Genomic DNA, 25,537 nt, shown 5'->3' with positions numbered 1-25,537 from the left:
GGATTGGTTGGGGTCCAACATGGTTGCATAGTTACAAGAGGAGACCTTGAGCCGTTCAAGGTTACAGCTGGCAGCCAGCAGCTATTGTTAGAAGAACAGCTGGTGGTGTCCTTGAGGCTGACACAGTTCAGAAAGTTCAAGTTCTCAGTGATGTAGGAACATGCCTGAAACCATGTCCACAATGGCCACCCAGATCCATTTCAAATGCCTGAACCATAGTCACTCCCTTTTGATTGTTTAAAAGGCATTCTTTTCTTTAATGGTGAAAGCAGATGTACACCGCACGTTTAATAGGCCACAAACAGGCTGTTTTGATGAGGCTGAACTTCAGGTTGAACCACGTACAAGTCGGAATGACTCCCTCACACCTTGACCTGTGAACATTTCTCTTATCACTGCCCAGGGCACTACTCTGAGGTGCTCTCTTATTAGGGGGCTTCCCCACGTGGTTGACCTAAGCTGCGGGCTCACATCCCCACTCAACTTCTCTCTCCGCCCAGCTCTGCACACTGCGAGCCCACCCTAAACTCCACCTCCCACTCCCCTCCTGGGGAAGGCCTGTGATGGCCTCCTAGCGGCGGGCTCTCCCTGACACCCCTGCATAAAACTGCTACCCACACACAACCTGCTTTGATCTTCTCCACACCACTTTCCACCATCTGACACCCTATATGCCTACCTGATTGTCTCTTGATTACGCACCACCACTACCGCGCGTGCGCCCCAAGAGCAGGGATTTTTTTTTTTTTTTTTTTTTTTGGTCTGTTTTGTGGGTTGTTGCGGACCCGGCAATCTGTACACCACAGGCTCAGCGTGGACTGCGCGTCTTTGAAGCCTCATTGGCAGAAGAGGAAACTGAGGCTGGGGAGCTAAGCCGCTTGCCCACGACCACCGGTGGGGACAGACCTCCCTCTCCACCCACCCCCCCAGCCTGGGCGGGGCTCCCCGGCCCTTAGGGGCTGTGCGCAGGGCGGGCCCTCAGCCGTCAATCTCACGCCCCGCGGCTGCCGAGTGGAGCGCGCGGTGGCCCAGAGTCAGCTCAGGGGTGGGGCGAGGCGCCGCGGCCAATCGCGGGGCGTGAGGGCGCCGGGCCTCACAGGGCCCGTCTCCGATTGGTCATCTGCCATTACGCCACATCTTAGAGCGACCCGCTTGGAGCTCGCGGGTAGGAGCTGGTGCGGAGCCGGGCGCGGAGACGGCCGCTCAGGTAAGAGGGCCAGCTGCGCAAGTGTGAGACGCGCGCAGGGGAGCGGGGGGGGCGAGCAGATCCGGGGGCGCGCGCAGGTCAGGGATGGGATGGGCGCGCGCAGGAGCGTGGAGGGGGGCTAGTGCTCTGGCGAGGAGGAGATGTGTGCTCAGGTGGGCAGGGGTGCGTGCGTGCAGGTGAGCAGAGGCCGGAGATCTAGGGGCGCAGGTTGGCCACCCGAAGACGGCCTTTCGGAGATGCTCCGTTCTCCGGTGGTCGGGAGATCCCGGGGGAGCCAGGGCGGGGCGGAGCCAGGTGGGTGCTTCTTGGGCCGGGTGGGCCGGTTCCTTCCTCCGGGTGCCCCGCGTGAGCGGATGCAGTTTTCTGTGGAGGAAACGCGGATAATTTGTCTTTGCTCACTGAGAAGGTGGGAGCAGGTAGCAGGAGACTCTGAATTGCTTTACTAGGAATAGATTAATGGCGGAGGGAGGCGGGGTCGATTCACGGCGGGCAGGGCAGGGAGTGCTCACCAAAGACCAAACGCGCCCTCTTTTCTTTTCCAGCCTTCCCAACTAACTTAAATAATGATGTATTGCCTCTTTCCTGGACATTTTATAATTTTATGAAAAAGGTTTTTAAGGTAGGAATTGCTCCGGTGAGATTCCCGACAACAGGTAAAGAAAGGAGACAGGAAAGTTGGAAATGAGGAATCGTGTTTATCAAAATGGTGTGTGAGACCTGTCATTTACTGGCTGTTTCCTGAGTGTCCGGCACTGGACTGGGTGCTTTGACCTTCATTCTCAGAACAACCTGTGTAGTTGGCATCGCCCCCATCTTACAGATGCGGAGACTGAGGCTCCCGAGAGGTGAAGTGACATGTAGAGTCATGTACTTAGCGGCAGAGCCGTAGTTCAAACCCAGAGATACCGGCAACATGACTTTGGTTTGGGGGGAAGAGCCCCATCGGCAATGCCTGCATTTTGTTGGGGCGTGGGGGTGGGGATGAGAAGCTGAGAAGCTTGGGGTTTGCAGAGGCCAGGTGATGGTTGAACAGCCCCAGGCACCTTGAAGGTCCCCAGGAAGGCGGCAGGAACAGGCCTGAGGAGGATGGAGTTACCCCACCTGCAGGACACTCGCCACTCAAAAACCAGAACGGTTTGCCAGGCAGAAACCCAGAAATAACCATCCACAAATAATGCTTGGAAAACTTCCCACAAAATCCTTTTATGTAACTGCTGCTAAAAAAAAAATGTGGCAGATTTATGCAGCAAATCTACCTATTTATGTAGAAGATCTACCTAGTAGAAAGCTGCTTTCTAAGATCAGAGAAAGTGAAGAAGCGAACTTACAAAAGAATTTAGAGGAAAACGAATTTTGGGGGAAAAAAAGGAGGGAGGGTGGGTGTGTATCGTGTGACAAGTAGCTCGTGAGACAATCCGGAGAATACACAGCAAAATTCAGCGACTCCAGGGGCTGGACTGAGGGGATTTGTTGTCTGACTTTCAAACTTATGTTGCAGTGATGGTGTTACAGTGAGCGTATATTTTGCAACTTTCAAAAAACAGAACCCCTGTATCTGCAGTCAAAGCTGCAGTTTACCCTTTAGAATTAGAGGTCAGCGTTTCTGGAATTTTCTTCCAGGGCTCACACGTATTTCTGGAGGCCTCAGAAGTGCCCCAGGAGCGGGTTGCCGTGCCCCAGCCAGGACCTCAACCCTCCCCAGGGAAGCCAGGCCAGAGCTGTCCAGTGCCAAGCACTGGAAAGAGCCAAGAACAGCCTCTGCATTTGGCAGTTGAGGCTTGTGAATTGCATGTGCCAGTTGAGGGAGTGACCACACCATGGGCAGAGGGCCGGGGGGATGCAAAAAAGCTGCAGGTGAACCCACGAATGACCCCCGAAATCACTCCCCTATGCCTTGAGAGCAGATGACCTCCCTGACCCCGTAGAGAGCCACAGATGTTCCCAGAATTGTGGATCTAAGGACTCCAAGAGCTGTTACAACAACTCATTTCATCGTTGTTAAATTATTTTATTCTACAAGTGTCCGCTGGAAAAACTAGGAAAAGTGGGGGGGAAGCCCACGTGGATGTCCCACACTACTGAGGGTTTTGGTATACGGCTTTTTGAATAGCTTTTTAGTGATAGACCGTCTTGCAGCTTGCCCTTGTGCTGTAACATGCCAGGGAACTTTTTCCCATGTTAAGCTCATTCTTTTTAGCAGTTGCTGAGTATTCCACTGTACCAGTGTGTCAGTGTTTCTCGCACCTGTGGGTTTACACAGCCATCTGTATGTGTCCCGGGATAAATTCGTACAAGTAAATGCTGGGTCAACCTGAAGGTCTACCTGGCCTCTGAATCTATTCTCCCACCAGGAGAGCAGCTGCCCAACTCTCACTGGTTCTGAATTGTATCATTCCTTTAAGTCCAAGTTGGGGCATGTCTGTATTTTTCAGTGTCTACCACTCCTTGGACTAACAAATTTCTAAAACAGAACCCCTGCTGTTCTGATAACATTTCAACTAAATGTTTCTGTATGTATGTTAGGATAGTACCTGGCACAGCGCTCAGAAAGATTGGCTATTGTCATCACTACTCTGAATTTTACTCCCCAGCCTCCCAAGTGTGTCACAGAGGGTGGCGTGCCCACAGACCCAGCTCCGTCCCTGTAGGTCTGTGCTAGCAACTTGCTCCGCTTTCCCCGCCTCAACCCCCTCATCTGTAAAATGGGCCCAATGACGGCAACTCTCCAGGATTGGGGTGGCAATTCTATGAGCTAATGGGGGCTTGGAGCTTGGTAGATGCTCGATAAATAGTCGCCACCTGTGGTAGGTTGTGTCATCCAATATCTCACATTCTTTTAATACCATGCTGCTTCCCCATCAGGAGTCAGAGCCTGCTTCCCCTCCCCTTGAAAGCTGGTGGGCTTGTGACTCAGCGTAGCCAGACGAATGGGCTGGTCTGATGCAGAGCAGAAAAGGCAGCTTGGGCACCTCCTCCCACTGCCTTGAGGCTGCCATGCTGGGAGGAAGCCCAAGCTAGCCCACACCGAGTGAGCACGTGATGTGCCGCCGCTCCAGGACACCCCAGGCCATAGCTACTTAGCCAGCCTCCCCAGGTTCCCAACCCACGGGAACAATGAAAGAGGACGAAAGACTCTTTGTTTTGTTTTGACCGCACCCCTCAGCGTGTGGGATCTTAGTTCCCTGACTGGGGATTGAACCTGTGCCCTTAGCAGCGAAAGCACGGAGTCCGAACCGCTGGACTGCCGGGGAAGTCCCGAAAGATTGTTGTTTTAAACCACTGCGTTGAGGAGTGAAGAGCTGTGCGGTGGGTAACAGAACCCTCTGGGGTTGGGCCTTGCAGGTGCATCCCCCTCAGACCTCCAGCCAAACTTCACCCCAATGCCCTGCGCGAGCCCCGCTGAGGCTTCCTCAGGCCTGGGTGGTGCTGGTGGCGGTGTTGGCAGTAGCGGACTCTCTGGGGTGGACTCTCATGGGGCTTGGGTGGGGCTCTGAGCACTTGGCCCCGTGACCTCATTTACCTGACAGAGTAAGTTACTTTGCGGATGAGGAAACCAAGCCTAGCGGAGAACTTGCAGCCTTGAGGGTGACATCTGGGCGTCTTGGGGGTTCACCATGCCATCCCATCCCTGCCATGGTCCTGGGTCTCTGATGCATCTCCAAATACCAAACCCTCAAGACGCCGAAAGAACTGCCACGGGGCTTAAGCCTTCTGTTGTGTGGACCCCGAGCTGTCGATGGTGATGTTCTCAGCTATAGAACATTGGAGGCACTCACCCGACTGCTTTGCTGCGAGGAACCCACGGACGTCTCCGCCTCCGGGGCCACGTAGTGGCCAGACTGGCCTTTGAGGTTCTCATTATGATTGTAGGGCGCCTTCAGCAAAAACCATCATGGAATGTTGAGCAACGAGATTTATTGCTCACAGGTCCTGTGGGTACACGCAGCCAGAGTGTGGGTAGAAAGAGGGTGCGGGTGTGGGGCTGGGCTCTGCTTTTATGAGGGCGTGAGGGGGCGTGTCTAGGGTTTCACGGGGTCACTCTTTATTGGTGAATTTAAAGCATAGGAACAGGAATTAGGGTGTGGGAAGGGAGCAGTGCGGTTACTCAAGCTGTCAGTCGCTCGGTTACCCCGGACTTCCTGAATGAGGGCCCTTCGTGGGTTGGGGGTCGCCTTGGTCCTTATCTGGTGGTTCTGCTGGTGGCTGTGTGTTTATTCAAGGTGGATGGCTTTTGAAACGGACGCTTACTGTCAGGCACTTACACTACATCATCCCAAACCCTCAGGAGAAACGTCCCTTTATCTTTGGCCTGTGGAACTCAAAATCTGGTCCAGGGAGCTGACCAGGGTGCCAGAAAGCCCCCAGGCGTTTCCCTGGCTCCTTCCCAGGTGTGGACACGAAACCTCCTTTATCCAGCTTTAACAACAAGCGCAGAACCTCTTGTGTGTTTGTGTGTGGGGGTGGGGGGGCTTTGATGCCCCGAGACACTCAGGAAGCTCACGGGTCCAGTAAGTCTGCTGAGAACCAGCCTCCGAGCCCAGATTACTGTCAGTGATGCCCTGTATTCTTGGGATCTCAGTGGCTCCTAGAACATGCGGTGGAATGTGCAAGCTCTAGTGGGGCTTGATCCGGGCCGATGGCACAAGTGGCTTGTAGAAACGGTTCAGAGGCACGTGCGCTGCCTGGTGTGAGTCTGTAAAGAAGCCAGCTTTGGCTCATTGCTGTTCACCAGCTCTGTGTCTGCCACGTTCAGGCTCATCTGCAAGACAACTCCTTCATGAAGCCCTCCATCCAGCTCTGTCCGTTGTTAATCAGTGCTTATTACTCTTTGGCAGACAGTGTGGGTGCCAGGCAGAGAAGCTGCGTGATAAGATTGCCTTATCCTGGGGGATCCCCACCCGTGGGGGCCTCTTGTGCTTTTGAACCCCTGGGCGCTGAGCTCGCGCCTTTCACTTGGTTCCAACAGTGGGCCTCGAGAAAATATCATTTGGGTCCTTGTCTCCTGGTGTCTCCCTGAGTCTCTTCGTGTCCCCTGCAGGACTTTGTTCAGCGGGTTGAAAAGGATCAAGCAGGCCTTGTGGAGCGTGGGAATCTAGCGACTTGAAAGAGGGCAGTTCGAGAAGGAAAACTTGCGTTCTGCCATGAAACCGCTTGGTAAGAGGTTGGAGGTAAGCCCATCTCAGCACTGCTGCTCCTGGGCAAAGGCAGTGACTTTTCAGCTTTGGAAAAGTAAAGGCAGCTGGTCCATCAGCTCTTGGTATCAATTCTTGTCTGATTCTTAGCCAAAAAATAAACTACATCCAGAATACCACCCTGTGCCCTATTTTCAGCCATCTACTGCCAAGGATGTTACTTACACCTGTATTAAAAATTCAGTGCTTATGACAGAGAGGTGAATGAACGCTGTTATAAGCTCAGAATAATTATTTGGGCTTGTTTTAATCCCTAGAAGATACGCTTCTTCCTTTTGGCTTTCCACATTTAATTCTCAGCCTATACATTTCTGGCCCTTTTGCAATTTTCCAGCATGTTAGATCAGAGTAACTGCTATGTACCAGGCTCGGTATTCTTTGTTTTGGGGCTGTAAAGATGGGTGGTTCCTGCCCATAAAGAACTCTTCAGCCTGCCTCGTACATCACAGATGCTCCATAAACTAACCTGTGTAAATTAAGTGATGTGGCTGCAGTTTTCATTACTGAAAAATTATAAATGAATATAGAGTCGTATTAAAGTAATTCATGTTCGCATTTAGAATAAAATCAGTGTTAAGAGACATATATAAAGTGAACAGTTCTGTAACTCATCTTATGGTCTCACTTCCCAGAAGCAAATACTTTTCATTCTCTTAGCTACTTTTGTGTTGTTTTTACCTGCTTCTATCGAAACCATTTCCTTTGAGCACTCCCAACTTGACACGTTTCCTTCTATACATCTAGTAGTCAGTCAATAATCAGAGTTTACATGGTTCTGGCAAAGTTAATATTATTTTCTGTTAAGCCTAGTAATGTACTATCATTATGGTCTGGGTATTTTCCCCCCTTTGTATGGCTTTTTAATCTTTCTGGAGTTAATGGTTGCCTCAGTTTTTCCATATACTCAAGTTTCTAAGTATCTACCACTAATTTTTTTTCTGCATGTTTTAACAGAGCCATCATACATATCAATAATTTTTCTACACACTCTAACACAACAAAATGTGTCATTTCCATTCCTCCCTCACCCCTGTAGCCATTCATCTTGTGCCAGTGTGGACTGGTTACTGTCTGGTCCACTGCACAGCTGTTATCTTGGGACTTCCTCTTGTCCTTTCACTGGGTATTTCTTTAGCAGCTTTCTTGGATCCTGTGTCTTCTCTGAATAGTAGTTAACCTGGGAATAGAATTGTAGGTTGAATAAAGTTTCCGTCAGAATTTTAAGTTTTCCACCCTTGTTTCCTAGAATCCAGCTTGCTGCTAGTGTGATTCTTAATCCTGGATTTTTTCTGAAAGTTTTTAAGATCATCTTTTTTTTAATGCCTGATATTTTGAACCTTGACAATTGTGAACTTGTTCTAGACGTGGGGATGTCACTGCTTCCCCCACTGGTTGGCTTGTATGTTGGTACAAGATGAGTGGCTATGGGTGGGAGAGAGGGATGGAAATGATAAATTGTGTTGGAGTATGTAGAAAAATTATTAATATGTATGATAGCTCTGTTAGAGCATTTAGAAAAAAAAATTAGTGATAGATGCATAGAAACCTTCACAAATGGAAAAAGTGAGGCAACCATTAACTCCAGGAAAAACAAAAAGTCATATACTGAGGAGGGGACATTTTCTATGAGACCTGAATGAGGAGACCTGTAAAGCGTGTTCTAAGCTGAGAAGTAGCAGGTGTCATGAACAAGATAAACCACATTTAAGAGTTGGCAGGGAAATCTAGAAAAATGGTACAGATGAACCGGTTTGCAAGACAGAAATAGAGACACAGATGTAGAGAACAAACATACAGACACCAAGGGGGGAAAGTGGCAGGGGAGGTGGGGGTAGTGGTGGTGGTGTGATGAACTGGGAGATTGGGATTGACATGTATACACTAATATGTATAAAGTAGATAACTAATAAGAACCTGCTTATAAAAAATAAATAAATAAAACAATTTTTTTAAAGGGATCGGTAGAGACCTCCTTGTGCCTGGAGCAGAGGGTGTGAAGGGAGAGCGGGGAGGAGGGGAGGCAGGAGCACATTGTGGGAGTGTTCTGAGCCGCAGGCGTCCGGGTTCACGTAGTAACAAGGATGTTCTGCTGTCGTTGGAAAATGAATTGAGACAAGCAAGAGCAGAAGTGGGGCCATGTGGGAGGTTACTGCGGGTTGCAGGAGTGAGTCGACGATGCACTGATCTCTTCCCTGCCTGGAATCTCCCATCCAGGACGAGGTAAAGAGTAGGTGAGTGTAGGAGGCCAGCCCTGTGGGGCCTGTGAACAGTGGCAGGGAGGTGCAGTGTCCGTTTGTCACGGGACGTTCTGAACGGGGTGTCTCCTTCCCTCAGGGCCCAGTGGCTGCAAAATCGCAGTCCAACGATCCCCAAACCAAGAGTCCTGGCAGCATCACCTTCAGCAAGGCTGCGACCCAAGGGCAGTGGGGCCGTGCCTGGTAAGGCTCTCACCCATCTTCCCTGCTAGAAAGTAAAGTGGGATCTCAGTGAGAGGTTGCCGGCCTTTGGGATTTCGTGAACCTATTAAAATAATTCTCTTTATCAGCAAGACTATCATTAGTAGCAGTTTCCCCTTTTAGAGAGTGAGGAATTACAAGAAGAAGAAACTAAAACCTGATCGCAAGGACAGCTGGTGCCCTTGTACCGCCCTCACTGGGTAGCACACGGGGCTCATGGTTCTCGAGCCATAGGGTGCTAGGGACTTGGTGAATGTCCCCCATGGCCCAGAACGGGAAGCCTCTGGCCACCTGGGCTGTGAAAGGCCTTCCGCCTTTCGTGTCCTGGGTCCTGGGCTTTCTGGGGGTGCCCACGGGTCTGTCGGCCTTCAGACCGCTTTCAGTGGAGCATGCAAGTGGGGTGCCTTCCCCAGGCAGTGGGGGCCTTTGCCCTGTGAGCCGACAGCCTTCTCTTGGGAAGCGCTGGTGGCTTTGCACGTGGAGCAGAGCATCCCGTGCGTCAGGTCAGAGGGTCCGGAGGGCCCCACGTGACCTCCTGCCGTCCGTCTGCCCCCCAGGGAGGTGGACTGGTTTTCCTTGGCAAGCGTCATCTTCCTGCTGCTGTTTGCACCCTTCATCGTGTACTATTTCATCATGGCCTGCGACCAGTACAGCTGCTCCCTGATGGCCCCCTTGGTGGATATCGCCACCGGGCGGGCTCGACTCTCGGACATCTGGGCCAAGACGCCACCTCTGACGATGAAAGCGGCCCAGATCTACGTGGCCTGGGTCACGTTCCAGGTCAGCCCTCCCGGCCACCGGCCACCGTGGTCGGGGCTCTGCCTGTGCACAGCCTCCCCTCCTGCTGGGATAGTCCTGATCCCTTGTCAGGGGTGGGGTCCTGGCTCACACTGGCGTCCTCATTCCTGGGACCCAGCAGGGGGTCGCCTGCAGCCTGACGGACCTAGCTTTGTCTTCAGATCAAGGGCACCCGGTGGCATTTCAGTGTCCGACTCGCTTTCCCACTCAGCATTTCAGCTGAGCCTCCTCGAGGTTCAGGGCTGTGCCCAGCCCTGCAGGGACCTGCTGAGCAGGAAGCAGGATCCTGTGGGACAGCGTGAGGGCGTGACCCACCAGGGAAGCCCCATACACAATGGGAAGCTTATCCTAGGGTTGCCTGTGGGAAGGAGCGCCCAGCCCCAAAGGGCCGCTTTCGGTCTCAGCAGAGCCAAGGCTGTGTCCCCAGCAGGTGGTTGCACAGACCTGTCCAAGGACAGCCTTGACTCTGCTGTGACCCCACTGGCCTCCCAACCAGAAGGAGTTCATCAGAAGGCTGTCTGCACCATGAACTTGGTGAGCAGGTGGTGTTTATTATCTGAACCCAGGAGGATTCCAGGGAAACGGTGCTGTGAGATGCCCCCCCAGCCCCGCCCCGGGGTTTCCTGTCCTGAAGGAAGGCTTTGACCACTACTGGCTGTTTCTGCACACATTCCTAGCTTTGGGGCTTCAGATTCCCTCCCGTTTCGGGTCTCTTGGTCCCTTTGGGTAAAAAGTGATTCAGAGCAGCGAGAGTCACAGAAGCCTAAAGGCAGAAACAACCCACATGTCCATTGACAGACATGGATACACACAATCCATATGGTGATCCATCCACGTGGTGGAATGGTGTTCTGCCATGAAAAGGAGTGAAGGTCTGACACAGGCTACAGCGTGGATGGACCTTCAGAACACGATGCGCAGTGAAGGAAATTAGCTACGAAGGGACAGATCCTGTCTGATTCTGTTTATATGAAAAGTCCAGGATGGCAAATCCATAGAGACAGAAAGTGGGCTAGTGGTTGTCAGGGACTGGTGGGCAGGGGCCGAGGGGAGAGACTGCTTGCGAGTATGGCGTTCCCTTTTGGGGGGGCTGAGACTGTTCTGTAATTAGACATTGGGGAGGGCTGCTCAAGCTTGGGAGTGCACTGAACACTTCCGGTGAACACTTTCCAAGGGTGAGTCGCACGGAATGTGAACTAGTGGGTTCTCGCTCCCGGGGGGAGTGGCCAAGTCCCGTGGGGAGACGCTTGGGTGCTCTGAGTAATGACGAGTTTCCTGTTCAGGACCCCCTTCAAAGCCCGCAGTCAGCCTGCGACCAGAGCTCCCGGAGCTATAAACTCTTCCGGAAGAAATAACTGGCTATGAGTAGGCTTTCTCCCATTCCTTCGTTGCCTTCCCATTTACCGTCTCGGTTAATAAAGCAAGGCTGTGTCGAAGCACAGCGAGGCCCTCCAGCTCACAGGGAATTTTGCTGAAAGTCTCTGTGTCTCAGGTGCTTCTGTACGTGCTGCTTCCTGACTTCTGCCATAAGTTTCTGCCGGGCTACGTGGGGGGCGTTCAGGAGGGCGCCGTGACTCCCGCAGGTAAACGGCTCCGCCCCTGCTCCCCGCCACCCGCGCCAGCTCTGCGCTCCCTTCATCTCACGGGGCCTCCCCCCACCCCCGCCCCCGTGCAGCTTCCATCCCAAAGGCTGCCCCCTGACAAAGTAAAAGCCTTGCTTGGGAAGTTCCACACCCCGGGACCGCCCCAGATTCGAGGCGGGAAGTCACCTTCTCAAGCAGGGAATGGAATACGCCCTGCCCCACGCTGGCTGTGTAGCTGGGCTCCCGGAGCATCTCCCCGGGGGCGACGCTTCGAGTCCCCCAGGGGCACCTGGTGGGGCGGGGCTTTTGCTAAGGGACCCTTGGGGCTGCCTGGCCCATTCATTCCCCTCAGTCACTGAGACCCCACCCCAGCACACAGAGAGCACCTGGTCCCTCAGGGAGGCTGCTGGGCCCCCCGCCAGGTACCCTAGGGGGCCCTCGCCCGCTTCTACTGTGGCTCAGCCCCAGCCTCCGGGAAACTGCAGGCTGGTGACTCAGCCTCTGGCTGGTTCCAGAGATTCTGCACCCTCTCACCCTTCCAGGAACTCAGCGAGCAGGAGTGCTTAGTCCCCGGCTCACAGTGTGAGGGGTGCTGCTGGCAGTTTGACCTTAGGGGCCCGAATTGCAGCAGTGGCTGACCGGCTGTCAAGCCTGGGGTCTGGGGACCCCGGCAGCTGAGGCCCAGGAAGACGGTAGGGCCGGAGTCAGGAGCTGTTAGAGCTGGGAAAACACCTCCACTCTTCCCTCTGTAGGAATCGTCAACAAGTACGAGATCAACGGCCTGCAAGCCTGGCTCATCACGCATCTCCTCTGGTGTGTGAATTCCTACCTCCTCGCCTGCTTCTCTCCCACCGTCATCTTTGACAACTGGATCCCGCTGTTCTGGTGTGCCAACCTTCTGGGCTACGCCGTCTCCACCTTCGCCATGATCAAGGGCTACTTCTTCCCCACCGATGCCCGAGACTGGTACGTCCTCAGCGGCCGGTCGAGCCCGAGATGGAGAGTAGGTGCCTTTTTCTGGTACCTTGGGCTGGGAGGTTGCAGAGCCCCGAGGATAGAGAATCCTTGAAGGAGGAGCTTCCGCCTTAGGGAGGATGCAGTTGAAGACGACCGAGTCTATCTCTGGTGGCCGAGCTATGTCGTGTAGGGCTGTCAGGGAGCAGGAGGGTGGAAAAGGCAGCTTCCGGTCGGGGGCAAAGGCAGCCCATCACCTCTTTTTCTGGAACGTCGGTGTGGCCTGAAACAGTCTTAGTGAGGAGTCCTGTTTTCTCAGTGGCTTTAATGGAACAGCTTCCCAGGGAGAGCCCTACTGATTGGTGTCCATTCTCATGGAGTCTTGGGTTGGATAATTATCAACCATGCATCCATCTCTCTTTAGTCTATCTGTATATCCAGTTCTTCCATTCGTCCATCTACCCATCTGTCCATCCATCCACCCATCCATCCACCCATCCATCCATCTCCCCATCCAACCACCTACCCCTCTATCCATCCCCTATCCCTTCCTCCACCCCTCCCTCCCTCCCTCCCTCCCTTCCTGTCTCCCTGCATCCATCCGTCCATCCATCCATCCATCCACCCACCCATCCATCCATCCATCCATCCACTTATCCCCCCATGCCTCCCTCCCCACCTCCTTCCATCCGTCCATTCCTCAAGAGATGTTTGTTGGGTTCCTCCTGTAGACAGGTGTAGGCAGTGGGGCTTTAGGTGTAAACAAGATTCTTATTCTCGGGTGCTTACATTTTAGTTTGGGGGTCCAAATGAAAATAAAGTATGTTTCCTTTAACTGTTACACCTAAACTTTTAGGAAATGTGTTTGGTTGGTGGTACTTTGAGCTTGTGTGATTTTTTTATCAAAGAATGAGGCTGGTCTTCTATGACTCATGGAAATCATTTTCTCTGCTTTATAATCACATCCCCTATTGGAGACTTTGTATATTTGGCTTCTTTCTACTTATCCTAACTGAGGGAGGTGGACACGAAAATATGTTTCTCTGACTAGCACAGAAATCCCTGTGTATGTACAGCAAGTTATACTTAATGAGGGTCTCCACATGGGTTATCGTGGCTGATTCTCTGATCACTCCTGGAGAGGGCTATGGGTCAGGTAACCAGGGTAACGAAGCATTAAACTTGCCCAGCAAGGGATGGGTGTGGGCCCTGGAGCCAGGCACCTGGCTCTAAGCAGCGTGATTTTTTTCACATCTACCTTGGCATCATTTATAACTCCACTTGCCCATGGGAGACCCGAATGCCCTGTGAGCCTTTCAGAATAAAATCTCTGTCCAGTCGAGCCAGTTGGGCAGCTCACCTGTGCTGTGCCTCCAGGGAGCCTGGAGTGGGGAGGGAGGACCCTGGGTGCTGGCCCAGGGGAGGCTTAAGCACAGATACAATCTCCCCACCTTCCCTGGAACGGAGCAAGCAGCTCAAGGGCCAGAGGTGAACGTGGAGCGAAGTACCGAGTCTGCGGGGAGAGAGGGAGGCTGACGCGACCTCTGCTTGCTGCATCCCTGCAGTTCACGGCAGGTCTCCCCCCAGGTCATCTCTCTTGGGCCTGCGGTACCCAGGCTGGGCTGAGCACCTGTGTCCGTGCCAGCCAGGTAGGCCACTTGTGAGATGCGCTCGTTAACGACACGCATCTGTTCTCTGTATTTTATAGCAAATTCACAGGCAGTTTCTTTTACAACTACATGATGGGCATTGAGTTTAACCCCCGAATTGGGAAGTGGTTTGACTTCAAGCTCTTCTTCAATGGACGCCCCGGGATCATCGCCTGGACCCTCATCAACCTGTCCTTCGCAGCCAAGCAGCGGGAGCTCTACGGCCACGTGACCAACTCCATGGTCTTGGTCAACGTGCTACAGGTACAGTCTCTCTGCGGCCCGGGGGGTGGGGGCTCAGACACCCGGTGGGCGCTGGGGAAGCCTGAAAGCCAGAGAGTTTTCAAAAGACCATAATCTGCCGCCTTTACAAGGGGGTCGGCCCCCTTCCCACGTGCCTCTGGTCAGAACACGGCCGCTCCTGTGTTGCAGGCCATCTATGTGCTGGACTTCTTCTGGAACGAAACCTGGTACCTGAAAACCATTGACATCTGCCACGACCACTTTGGGTGGTACCTGGGCTGGGGGGACTGCGTCTGGCTGCCGTACCTCTACACGTTGCAGGTGAGGGGCAGGGGCAGGGAGCCCCCCGTGACGCATACCTGGCCCAGCAGCACCCTGAGCCGTAAGGTCCCCCGGCACCCCCGGCGCTGCCCTCGGAGCAGACACAGCTGAGCACATGCCGAGCCTTGTCCTCACCCAAGTGTCTGTTTTTTGGGGGGTGTGGGGTGGTGCCAGAACCTGGAGAAGGGAGGCTGCTCCCCTGTTTTAGGAAGAAGAGAAGGCTTAGTGCATGAGTCAGCACAGGTCACTGTAACAGATACCACGGACCAGGAGGCTTAAACAAGAGGGTTCATTGTCTCCCTGTCTGGAGGCTGGAATCCCAGACCCAGGTGTGGGCAGGGCTGGTCCTCCTGAGGCCTCTCTCCTCGGCGTGTAGACGGCCGTCTCCTCCCTGTGTCCTCATGGGGTCGTCCCTCTGTGGGTGTCTGTGTCCCGACCTCCTCTTCTTATAAGAACACCAGTCCTGTGGGATTAGGACCCACCCTAGTGACCTCATTTTACCTTCACCGCCTCTTGAAAGAAAGACACGCAACTCCAAATGGTCACACTCTGGGATGCTGAGGATCAGGACTCTGACATGTGAATCTGGGGGACACAACTCAGCCCATGAGACTGAGAGAAGAGGATACGGAGTAAACTTTGGGTCAAAAGAAATGATTTGGGAGATCTGGGTGGATGGAGGTGGGTATTTGTATTCATGTGTGTTCAAGTCTTAACGCTGAAAGGATGAGAGGCCTTCTTTCCTACCGTCATTTGCATTTAAGCTTTGAGTATCTACACACAAGTGTGGAGGAGATGCAGGGGGCCCAGTGCGGGGAGGGGGAGCTTGATAGGAAGTGGGGTGCTGACCCCTGAGAGAGGGCCAAGGAGGAGCCCCCAGCCAGCAGGTGGAGGTCAGCAAGAGCATCTCGGAGCAACCACAACCAGGCTGAGAGCAGAATGATGAGTCTGAGGATAAGAACATTCCAGAAAGGTGGAGTGGGGAATATATCAGGGTGGGGGGGGCAGGGGGACATTTAAGGCATGAGACAGTTCAGCGTGGCTGGGACACAGGATATGAGGGTGGCAGGAAGCCTTGCCCGATTGGAGGCTGGAGGATCAGAGGCCAGCACTGGGTGGGAGGCCTATGAAAGGGGAGTGTTCCAGGAGAGAAGAGGATGCTGGGGGTTTGGGGGCACAGGCTCCGGGAAAAGTTCCCACAAGTAATGAATCAGGCCGGGTCCCCAGGAGAGCCTCAGCACGCGCTGCAGAGTCGAGGGTAGAAACCTCGACTGGGGAGCCCGAGGGACCTGGGTTTGCGCCTCTGTAGGCTGCCAGCCGGGGGAGGGGGCCTTGAGCTCGTCCCTGAGGATCTCTGATAAAGCAGGGCGGACATCACCTCTGCTAGGGCTGGGCGTCTTTGTTCCTGCACCTGCCGTGTTCTGAGGCCGTTGGGGAATAGGGGAGAGGCCTCATCATCAAGCCCCCCGCGCCCCTCCCAGCTCACAGGGAACAGCCCTGCTTTCCTCTGCATGGCATGCGGGCTCCTGTGTAAGGTGGCCGCTTGAAAGGCCTGGCCAGATGCCCGCCTGCTCGTTTTGTAAGCAGGTATGAAGAGGTGTGGCAGTGGGGCAAAGAGCAGGTTCTAGGGCACGTGAGTGATTAGCGGTGGGCTGCCTTAAACACGTCGTGCGGGAGTGGAGAGGCCCAGTGCTGACAGACCTTGCAGGCTGGCCAGGATGTGCACGGGCAGGTGGTGAGTGGTGACCGCCAGTCCTGCAGGCGACGGTAGCGGGGCCCACGTTACCTGGCTGATCGCCCTGTGTGGCGTCCTGAAGCGAGAGCGCTGGGAGAGCAGGAAGACCACAGCTGAGAGAGCAGGGTTGAGCGGGGAGGGCCCTCGGCTGGGGGCCAGAAGTTCTGGACTCTGGTCCCCACGCCGGATCCCTTGGACGCATCCTCTGGACTCATTTCTCTGCTTGGCTGGTTGCAGGCCCACTGGTTCCCTGATTCTGTGAACACCATTTTCCAGGCACGCAAAACAATCGCAATAGATCACACACACACACACACGCACACACGCGCACACACACACACACACACGTACGTACGTATGTGTGTTTATTTGATTATGTGACTGTGGTCCATTCAAGTTCAACATCTTCAGGGCAGCCGGCAGGCTGGAGGTCCAGGGAAGAGTTGGTATTGCAGCTGGGTCTGAAGGCCGTCCGCAGGTGGAATTCACTCTTATTCCAGGGATTCTTTTCTTCTTAGGACCTTCCACCGATTAGATGAGGCCCACCTACGTTGTGGAGAGTGGTCTGCTTCGTTTAGTCTAGTTGGAAACGTTAATCCCATCTAAAAAATACCTTCGTAACAACTAACGTTTGATCAAGTGTCTGGGGACCCATGGCCTAGCCAATGTGACACATTAAATTAACCATCACAATATTATATTCAAATCATACTTTTAATATTGTCGTATAATATGTATACTATATATAATATACATGCGTATGTATGTATGTATGTATGTATGTGTAGATAGATAGATAGATAGGAAGGTAGCTAGGTGGATATGCAAATTTGCATATTTACTTGTCTGATCCCACAGCAACCCTCCGAGGCAGGTGCTTCTATTTACAGGAGAGGAAACCGAGGCAGGGCACAGGGGCAACCGGTCCGGGGCGGCCGGTCAGGCGCACAGCAGGGGCTTGAACCCAGGCCGTGCTCCCAACCCGCGGTCCCGCTCAGCTGACCTCTCCCGCTCGCCCTGCAGGGTCTGTACCTGGTGTACCACCCCGTGCAGCTGCCCACCCACTACGCCCTGGGCGTCCTGCTGCTGGGCCTGCTGGGCTACTACATCTTCCGGATGGCCAACCATCAAAAGGACCTTTTCCGCCGCACGGACGGGCGCTGCCTGATCTGGGGCAGGAAGCCCAAGGTCATCGAGTGTTCCTTCACGCTGGCCGATGAACAGAGGCAGCACAGCAAGCTGCTGGCGTCCGGCTTCTGGGGCGTGGCCCGCCACTTCAACTACACCGGCGACCTGATGGGCAGCCTGGCCTACTGCCTGGCCTGCGGTGGCGGCCACCTCCTGCCCTACTTCTACGTCATCTACATGACCATCCTGCTGACCCACCGCTGCCTGCGGGACGAGCACCGCTGTGCTCACAAGTACGGCCAGGACTGGGGGCGCTACACGGCTGCCGTGCCTTACCGCCTGCTGCCCGGAATCTTCTAAAGGGCCGAGCCGAGAGGAGCCCCCCGGCGGGGCAGGGAGGAGCACCGGAGTCAGGTCCGCCGGGGCGGCGTAATCTCCGCTCCACACCCCAGGAGCCTCCGCGTCCTCGCCTGTGAAGTGCAAACGGCCCGGCGCTTGTCCTGAGCGGAATTCCAGGGGCTTCACCGACTGCCTTCTCACCGGCAGGAGTGACCAGCTTCCTCTGTGCCGTGTCCCCAGGGTGGGAGGATGACCCAGCTGGCTCGCAGACGACGCTGTTTCTTCTCTGCGGCCCAGACAGCAGGAGTCCAACACTGAACGGGATGTCTTCCAGCCCCCGTGGTCAGTCCTGCCCTAACTGTTGCTAAATAAAGTAGAAGTGGACACATAAGCTGTGCCCGTTATCCGTTGACTGCCTTTCAGCTCCGGGTGCACCCTGCATCACCTGCTCTGCGGTAGTGAGCTGTGCCCTTCAGACTTTTCTCCTTTGCCCGTGTACCTCGTTACGTTTGTCTGTAGAGGGCACTGAGGGACGCTGCGTGAGTGGGGGCATCTTCCGGTTCTGGTTCTTTTACAGACTTGGCCCAGGCAACCCAGAGAACTTGGCCACAGCGTCCGGGGGCCTCACCCAAGCCTTCCCCAAGGAGACCTGCACCCCAGCCTCAGGGAGGGGACACCCTTCACGTGTTTTCTTACCCCGGGCACACTCCTTGACCCGCAGGTATTGTTTGTTTGTTTGTTTTTTTCCAATTTACTTATTTATCTTTGGCTGTGTTGGGTCTTCATTGCTGCGAGTGGGCTTTCTCTAGTTGTGGTGAGCCGGGGCTACTCTTTGTTGCGGTGCGCAGGCTTCTCATTGCGGGGGCTTCTCTTGCTGCGGAGCACGGGTTCCAGGCGTGCGGGCTTCAGTAGTTGTGGCTCGCGGGCTCTAGAGCGCAGGCTCAGTAGTTGTGGCGCACGGGCTTAGTTGCTCCGTGATATGTGGGATCTTCCCGGACCAGGGCTCAAACCCATGTCCCCTGCATTGGCAGGTGGATTCTTAACGACTGCGCCACCAGGGAAGTCCCTGTAGGTATTCTTGACAGCTCTCTCTAGACGTTACTGCCCTAGTCGAGTTAATAATGCTTTATTCAGGTGTATCTGGGATGTATTGCAGGTTTGGTTCCAGACCACCCCAATAAAGCGAATCACAGGAGTTTTTTGGCTTCCCAGTGCATAGAAAAGTTGGGTTTACACGATTCTGTACTCTTTTAAGTATGAAATAGCATTGTCTTTTTTAAAAGACAGTGTATACACCTTGACTTAAAAAGGCTTTATTGCTAAAAACTGCCAAAACAATGACCATGGTAACATCACAGGACACTGATCACAGATCACCGTTAACAAATAGAAAGAAAAGTTTGAAGTACTGCCAGAAGTGCCAAGATGTGACACAGAGACACGAAGTGAGCAAATGCTACTGGAAAAATGGCACCGGTAGGCTTGCTGGATGCAGGCTCACCAGAAACCTTCAGTTTGTAAAAAGCATGATTGTCTGCAAAGCACAATGAAGTAGGTGTGCCCGTTTTAAACTTTCCCTGTTCAGACTTCTTGGTGGTCTGTCTCCCAGTGGGGCCTGACCATCGACAAGCACTCAGTTTCTGGTGTGTAGAGGTGATGCCCAGGGAACTTTGGATCAGATGCTTGGGTCCTTCCTCAAAGCTTTGGGTACCGATCATGGGATTCAGGGGAGGGGTCCACACTTTCCCCACCGTTGACCGTCTGTTGGGGCCACTCTTGTGCTGGGTGTGAGGATCCATTCTGTTTGCCAAAGGAAGAAATCCCAGTTTGGCCGCCTGCCCCCAACAAGAGAACGGAGAAGCCACAAAGATGGCAGTGCTAGGCTTGCGTCACACCTGGAGGAACCGAGGACTGGGATGTGCTGGGAGCCCCACTCCCGGGGCAGGGAGGGCAGGTGCAGGGCAGCGCCTCCCCTGCTCCATCCAGAACTGGTTGAGCAAAGACAGGTGACCTCCTGAACAGCCAGGAGGGGATGGGAGCTTGGGGCCCACCTGGGCCGACTTAAGAGCCGTGATTTTCCAGTGCTGGGGCCCCACCCCTGCCCCTGGAGCTCATGGCTCAAAGGGGGTCCCAGGTGTTTGTGTTGTCAGCAGCCACACGAGTGGTTTGAGTACCAGGCGGCAGCAGTGAACTCCCACCGGGATGGCGCTGAGTATGGGGGACCCCGCCGTTTCCTCCCAGTCTCTGTGGGAATTCATTGTAAGGAGCCTGGAGGGTGGTGGCTGTGAGCTCAGACCCTGGCTTCCCTGTTCAACAGCTGTGTGACCACGGCCAGGCAATTTCCCTCTCTGTGCCTCGTCCTTGTTTGAAAAATAAGGGTGATGATTGTTTTCTTGCCTCGTGGGAGGTTTCTCAGCCAGATTTCCTGGGAGAGCTCTAGGTTTGAACCTTGGATCTGCCTCTCAGTTTGCCAAGTTTCGTTCGTGCATTAGCGTCTTGGAGCTGGGCTGCGCTTTGACCTGTTTAGTTCCGCACGCTCAGCTAACCCACTGAGGCAGGGCGCCCCGTGCAGTAGGGTAGGTTTATCTGCCCTCCCTCACCTCCTCTGCATGTGGATGAAACCCAGTGGCCCCTCTCCGGGCAAGCACTGGGGAGCCCGGAGCTCCACCTTTGTGCATGGAGACGCTGGCTTAGGTGGCGGGGGGAAAGGGTGGTCCACACCGGAGTTGCGCTGCCCACGGCGACGGGCTTGGCTTCACTGCTATCTTCAGGGAGAGCTATCCCGGGAGGGACCGAGGCCTGGGGGGAGTTCCTTCAGTTCTTGGCGCTCTCCTGTCTGGATGTGGGTGTTGTTTCGATCATGAGAAGGCAGGCCAGGCAGTGATCCAGCCAGGTTCTCTGGGTGAGAGGCTGAGCTGAGTAGAATGTGCAAAATCAAGATGGAAGTCCACAGCGCACGCTTCTTTTCTAGAAAGGGCAGGTCGTTCTCACCCTGCACAGCCACGTGCTGCCCCTCACCAGACTCAGATCTCCACATCTATTGGGAAAGATGTCGAAAGCATGCCCTGGAGTGTCACGTGGGGAGGCCACAGGGATTGGGAGGCAGGGACGGGATGGCTTCAGCTTCCAGAAATTCGGTGCCCCACGTGCGGCTGTCCACCAGTGACCCCCACACAGGCCTGCTCATGCCGCCCAGTTCCTTGTCCCGGGAATACAGGCAGGGCTTGGAGATTTGTGCGGGGCCAGCTCACGCACCTGGACAAACTGGGATGTGAAGAGAGCTCTCGGTGAGAGGTAGGTAACCAGGGAACCTCACCTGCCTCGGGGCCTTAAATACCTCCATAAGCGCTGGCAACTACAGAGGTCCCCCTCCGATGCCTCTCTGGCCTGAGCCCCATCCACGTGTCCAGATGCCTCCTCCCTATCTCACTTGTGTGGGTTAGGGTTAGGGGTTAGGGTTAAGGTTAGGGTAAAGGTTAGGGTTAGGGTTACAGTTATGGTTTGGCAGGTTAGAGTTAGGGTTATGGTTAGGTGGGTTCGGGATATGGTTAGGGTCTTAAAGCCTTCTCAGACTTCACGGATCAGCAACTCCCACGTCTCCCCCAGAATATGCTTTCAGGTGATGGCAAGTCCAGATCCGAACATGGAATTATCCCTCTCTCACCCAACCGGCCTGTACTCCTGCAGGCCTCTGACCACTCTCTACCATCTCTCTGCTGAACCTGTCCCAGCCCCGCCCTCTCTCGACAGCAAGAGGAGCCCCAGCACTGGTTTCCCGGCCTCTGGCCGCTCGGCCCCAACCTGTTCTTAGCACAACAGTCAGACTTGTCCTGTGAAGGTGTGAGAGTCAGAGCATGTCCCCGCTCTGCGCAGAACTTCTCAAGGTCTCCTGTCACTCGCGATAAAAATCAACGTCATTTCCAGAACCGAAGGTTTGCCTCGCTCTTTCTCCCACATTTGCCCAGCCAGCGACAGCCATGCCGGCCGCCTAGCTGGCCCTCCAAGGCCCCAGGACTCTTCTACCCCAGGGCTTTTGCACAGGCTGTCTCCTCTGCCTGGAACACTCTTCCCCTTGGCATCCGTCTGGTTCCCTCAACGACCTTCTAGACGTGGCTTAAATATCACCTTCACAGGGAGGCCTTCCTCACACACTCATCCCAGGACTCTGCTTTGCTTTTCTTCATAGAACCTACTCTCCAGTTACAGAATATAAATGACTAATTTATCTTGCTTATCTGTCTCCCCCACAAGAATACAAGATCAGTGAGGGTCCATTTCTGATTATTTTGTTCCCAGATGTGTCCCCAGCCCCAGAACGCCATCTGCCCTGTGTCAGCAGCTGACTCTTCCAGCTCCTACTGTGCACCCACCACTGCTGTGAGAACCTTACATATATTCTCTGACCCTCACAATAACCCAGCTACTAAATACTATCATTATCACCCCCATTTCATAGGTGGTGAAACCGAGGCACAGATGGAACTCAAACTCCATCTGGCGCCAAAGTCTGTGCCCTTTACCACCTCCCCTAGAGCTTCATCGCCTCTTGCTCTACTTGTTAAATAACTAGAAAGCCTGTGTCTTGAAGCAGGGCTGGGCCAGATGCAAAGCTTTCCACCAGTGCTTTCCGGACTTTGCGTTGCAGCCCTCTCTTGGGTCATAAAATCATCCCTAGAAGGGCAGGGTTATGTATTATCTGTCGCCATGTTAGAAGGGACCCCTAAGTTGAATGGCTTAAACCAACAATAAACATTATCTCACGCAATTTCTGAGGTTTAGGAATCCAGAAGCAGCTCAGCAGGTGGTTCTGGCTCAGTGTCTCTCATGGCGTTGCAGGCAAGGCGTTGGCTAAGGCTGCATCATCCGAAGGCTCGACTGAGGCTGGAGGACTTTCTCCCAAGGCAGCTCCTCGTATACTTGGCAATTGGTGCTGGCTGTTGGCTGGAGGTCTCAGCTCCTCACCAGTTGGGCCTCTCCACAGGCTGCTTGAATATCCACACAACATGGCGGCCCCCATGGTGGGTGATCCCAGACACACAACGTCCTTTATGCCTAACCTTGGAAGTCCTGCTCCGAAGAGAGCAACCAAATCAATAAATTTACCAATGATAATAAGCTCTAAATACTAAACTGAGATAAACAAATCCAGAAACAAATTAGATGCAGAAAGCAAACCCCAAGTCTACAGTTGCTCCCAAAGTCTACCGCCTCAATTTTGGGATGATTCGTTGTCTATTCAGGTATTCCAGAGATGCAAGGTACATCAAATTGATTGTGGAGATTTAACCAGTGCTCCTGAGGCTGCTGGGAGAGATTTCCCTTTCTCTTCTCTGTTCGCACAGCTCCTGGGGTTCAGCTTTGTATCGGCCCCGCCTCTGCATGTAGGTCACCTGAGGGCGTCTTTTGGGAAGCCTGAGGTCTTCTGCCAGCATTCAGTAGGTGTTCTGTAGGACTTGTTCCCCAGGTAGATGTAGTTTTGATGTATTTGTGGGGAGGAAGGTGATTTCCACATCTTACTCCTCCACCATTTGAAGGCACCAACAGGCCATTATCAATAAATTTTTTTAAAATTAAGAATTAATGAATGCAAACTTTTGGGTCAGGTGAATACCCAAATGGAGGAAAATGAATCTTGACTCCAGCTCACATCATAGAAAAAAAAAAAAAAAAAAAAAGAGTTGTAAAAGGTAAACCAATATAATCTTCTTTAAAAATAAAAGAGAATCATCTTGGTTAGGCAAAGATTTCTTAAAAAGGACAGTGAAACAATAAGTCCTACTGTACAGCAAAAGGAACTATATTCAATATCCTGTGATAAACCATAATGGAAAAGAATATAAAAAGGAATGCATATATATGTATAACTGAATCACTTTGCCATACAGCAGAAATTATACAACACTGTAAATCAACTATACTTCAATAAAATACATTTTTAAAAAATACAGAAATAGGAAAAAAAAGGACAGTGAAGCACTAACCACCAAAAAAAAAAGAAAAGAAACTGGATTTCAATGAACGTAAGAGCTTCTTTTAATATTACTCAGCCATTAAAAGAAACGAAATTGAGTTATTTGTAGCAAGGTGGATGGACCTAGAGTCTGTCATACAGAGTGAAGTAAGTCAGAAAGAGAAAAACAAATACCATATGCTAACACATATATATGGAATCTAAGGAGAACAAAAAAAGGTCATGAAGAACCTAGGGCTAAGACGGGAATAAAGACACAGGCCTACTAGAGAATGGACTTGAGGATATGGGGAGGGGAAAGGGTACGCTGTGACAAAGTGACAGAATGGCATGGATATAGGTACACTACCAAATGTAAAATAGATAGCTAGTGGGAAGAAGCCGCATAGCACAGGGAGGTCAGCTCGGTGCTTTGTGTCCACCTAGAGGGGTGGGATAGGGAGGGTGGGAGGGAGACGCAAGAGGGAGGAGATACGGGGATATATGTATATGTATAGCTGATTCACTTTGTTATAAAGCAGAAACTAACACACCACTGTGAAGCTATTATAATCGAATAAAGATGTTTAAAAAAAAAGGGCTTCTTTTCATCAAAAGGGAACATTCAGAGAGTGAAAAGGCAATTCACAAGGAGGGAAAAGGTATTTGCAACGATGCTCCCCCACGGGAGGACTCAGGGGCAGAATATATAAGGGACTCCTACAAATCACTAAGACGGTAATTGGCAAGCTGATTTCTATCAAGGAGGAAGAGACTTGAACAAAATGACCAATAACTATGTGAAAATGTGCTCAGCACCCTTAGTCATCAGGAAAATGCAGATGAAACCACTTCCCCCTGGATGGCAAAGATGAAAGGGCCCAGAAGCCCACCTATTGGTGAGTGTGGAGCCCTGACACTTCCGCCCCTGGGATGGGGGTGCAGATTAGGACGGCCCCTTGGGGAAAAGAGTCTGGTAGCATCTCCTAAAGCCCAGCATCTGCGTCCCCTGGACGCAGCTCCCCTTGGCTGGGTTATACTGCCAGGGACAAAGCGTCTGTGCTCTTGAGTGCTCACAGCGGCATTGCTCATAAACAGCAAAAGAACCCGAAAGTCAGTCCACAGTAGAGTGGGTGACCAAGGTACAGCACACGGCAACCCCCCGCCCCACGCGGGGGCTACAGCGCGCGGGAGACTCCCGTGCACGCTGGTGGGCGGAGGAAGCCAGACCCAGGAGCAAACACTCGGAATTCCAGGGTCAGGCCAGCTGCACGATTGCACCAGGAGACAGAGGGTGGTTACCTCTAGGAGTGGGTGACCGATGTGGAGGGGGCAGGGCAGCTGTCCCAGGAACCAGAAACAACTGCATCTCCATCCTGTTACACAAGGGCAGCGAATGTCAAAGTCCTCCCGGTGTGCCCATAAGGGCACGAACTTCGTTATCTGTACAAAGTCACAGAGCCCAGGCGCTAAAGCCCAGGCACAAAGCCCACATGTACCAGCATTCGCCACGCACGTACACGTAAAGTCCATCCCAGCAGCCACTCACTCCCCCATCACTCGACCCTACCAGGTGGGCCTGTGTGTCCAGGCGGCCGTTCGGAGGCGTTCATGGAGGTGGCGTTAGAATCTGGGCTCTGGACCCAGGGAAACAAGGCTGTTACAGTTTAACTACCCCATCGGGGTCCCCGGGTTGGCAATGCCGTGGTGGTCCCAGTGGGTGGGATCCCGGAGTCCCCGTCACCTCTTGTTAGCATGGCATGTGGGATCTCAGTTCCCCGACCAGGGATCGAACCCACGCCCCCTGCATTGGGAGCGTGGAATCTTAACCACTGGACCACCAGGGAAATCCCTTTTTTTTTTTTTTTTTTTTCATCGTTTCAATGAAGGTGCTACATGTTCTGCCCACAGAGGAGAACTCCACTTCTTCTGTCCCTGCCTTGTCCAGGCCAGGACATGTGGGCTCTCCTCCAGCCTGGACC

The 25,537-nt window shown here is 53.3% G+C and overlaps 1 protein-coding gene across 1 annotated transcript; it reads left to right on the top strand.

Annotated features, from left to right (window-relative positions):
- The first annotated feature begins 1,066 nt into the window (after positions 1 to 1,066).
- DHCR7 (7-dehydrocholesterol reductase) lies at positions 1,067 to 17,996 on the top strand. The gene is made up of 9 exons (XM_059068348.2): positions 1,067 to 1,207; positions 6,246 to 6,375; positions 8,734 to 8,837; positions 9,413 to 9,635; positions 11,146 to 11,236; positions 11,989 to 12,202; positions 13,899 to 14,103; positions 14,272 to 14,403; positions 17,162 to 17,996. The coding sequence occupies exons 2-9, from the start codon at positions 6,349 to 6,351 to the stop codon at positions 17,624 to 17,626; spliced, it is 1,461 nt and encodes a 486-aa protein (XP_058924331.1). The 5' UTR covers positions 1,067 to 1,207; positions 6,246 to 6,348; the 3' UTR covers positions 17,627 to 17,996.
- The last annotated feature ends 7,541 nt before the right edge of the window (positions 17,997 to 25,537 follow it).

The sequence above is a fragment of the Kogia breviceps genome, chromosome 7, assembly GCF_026419965.1.
Source record: "Kogia breviceps isolate mKogBre1 chromosome 7, mKogBre1 haplotype 1, whole genome shotgun sequence".
Lineage (NCBI taxonomy): Eukaryota > Metazoa > Chordata > Mammalia > Artiodactyla > Physeteridae > Kogia > Kogia breviceps.
This window is presented reverse-complemented; position numbering and strand designations above follow the sequence as displayed.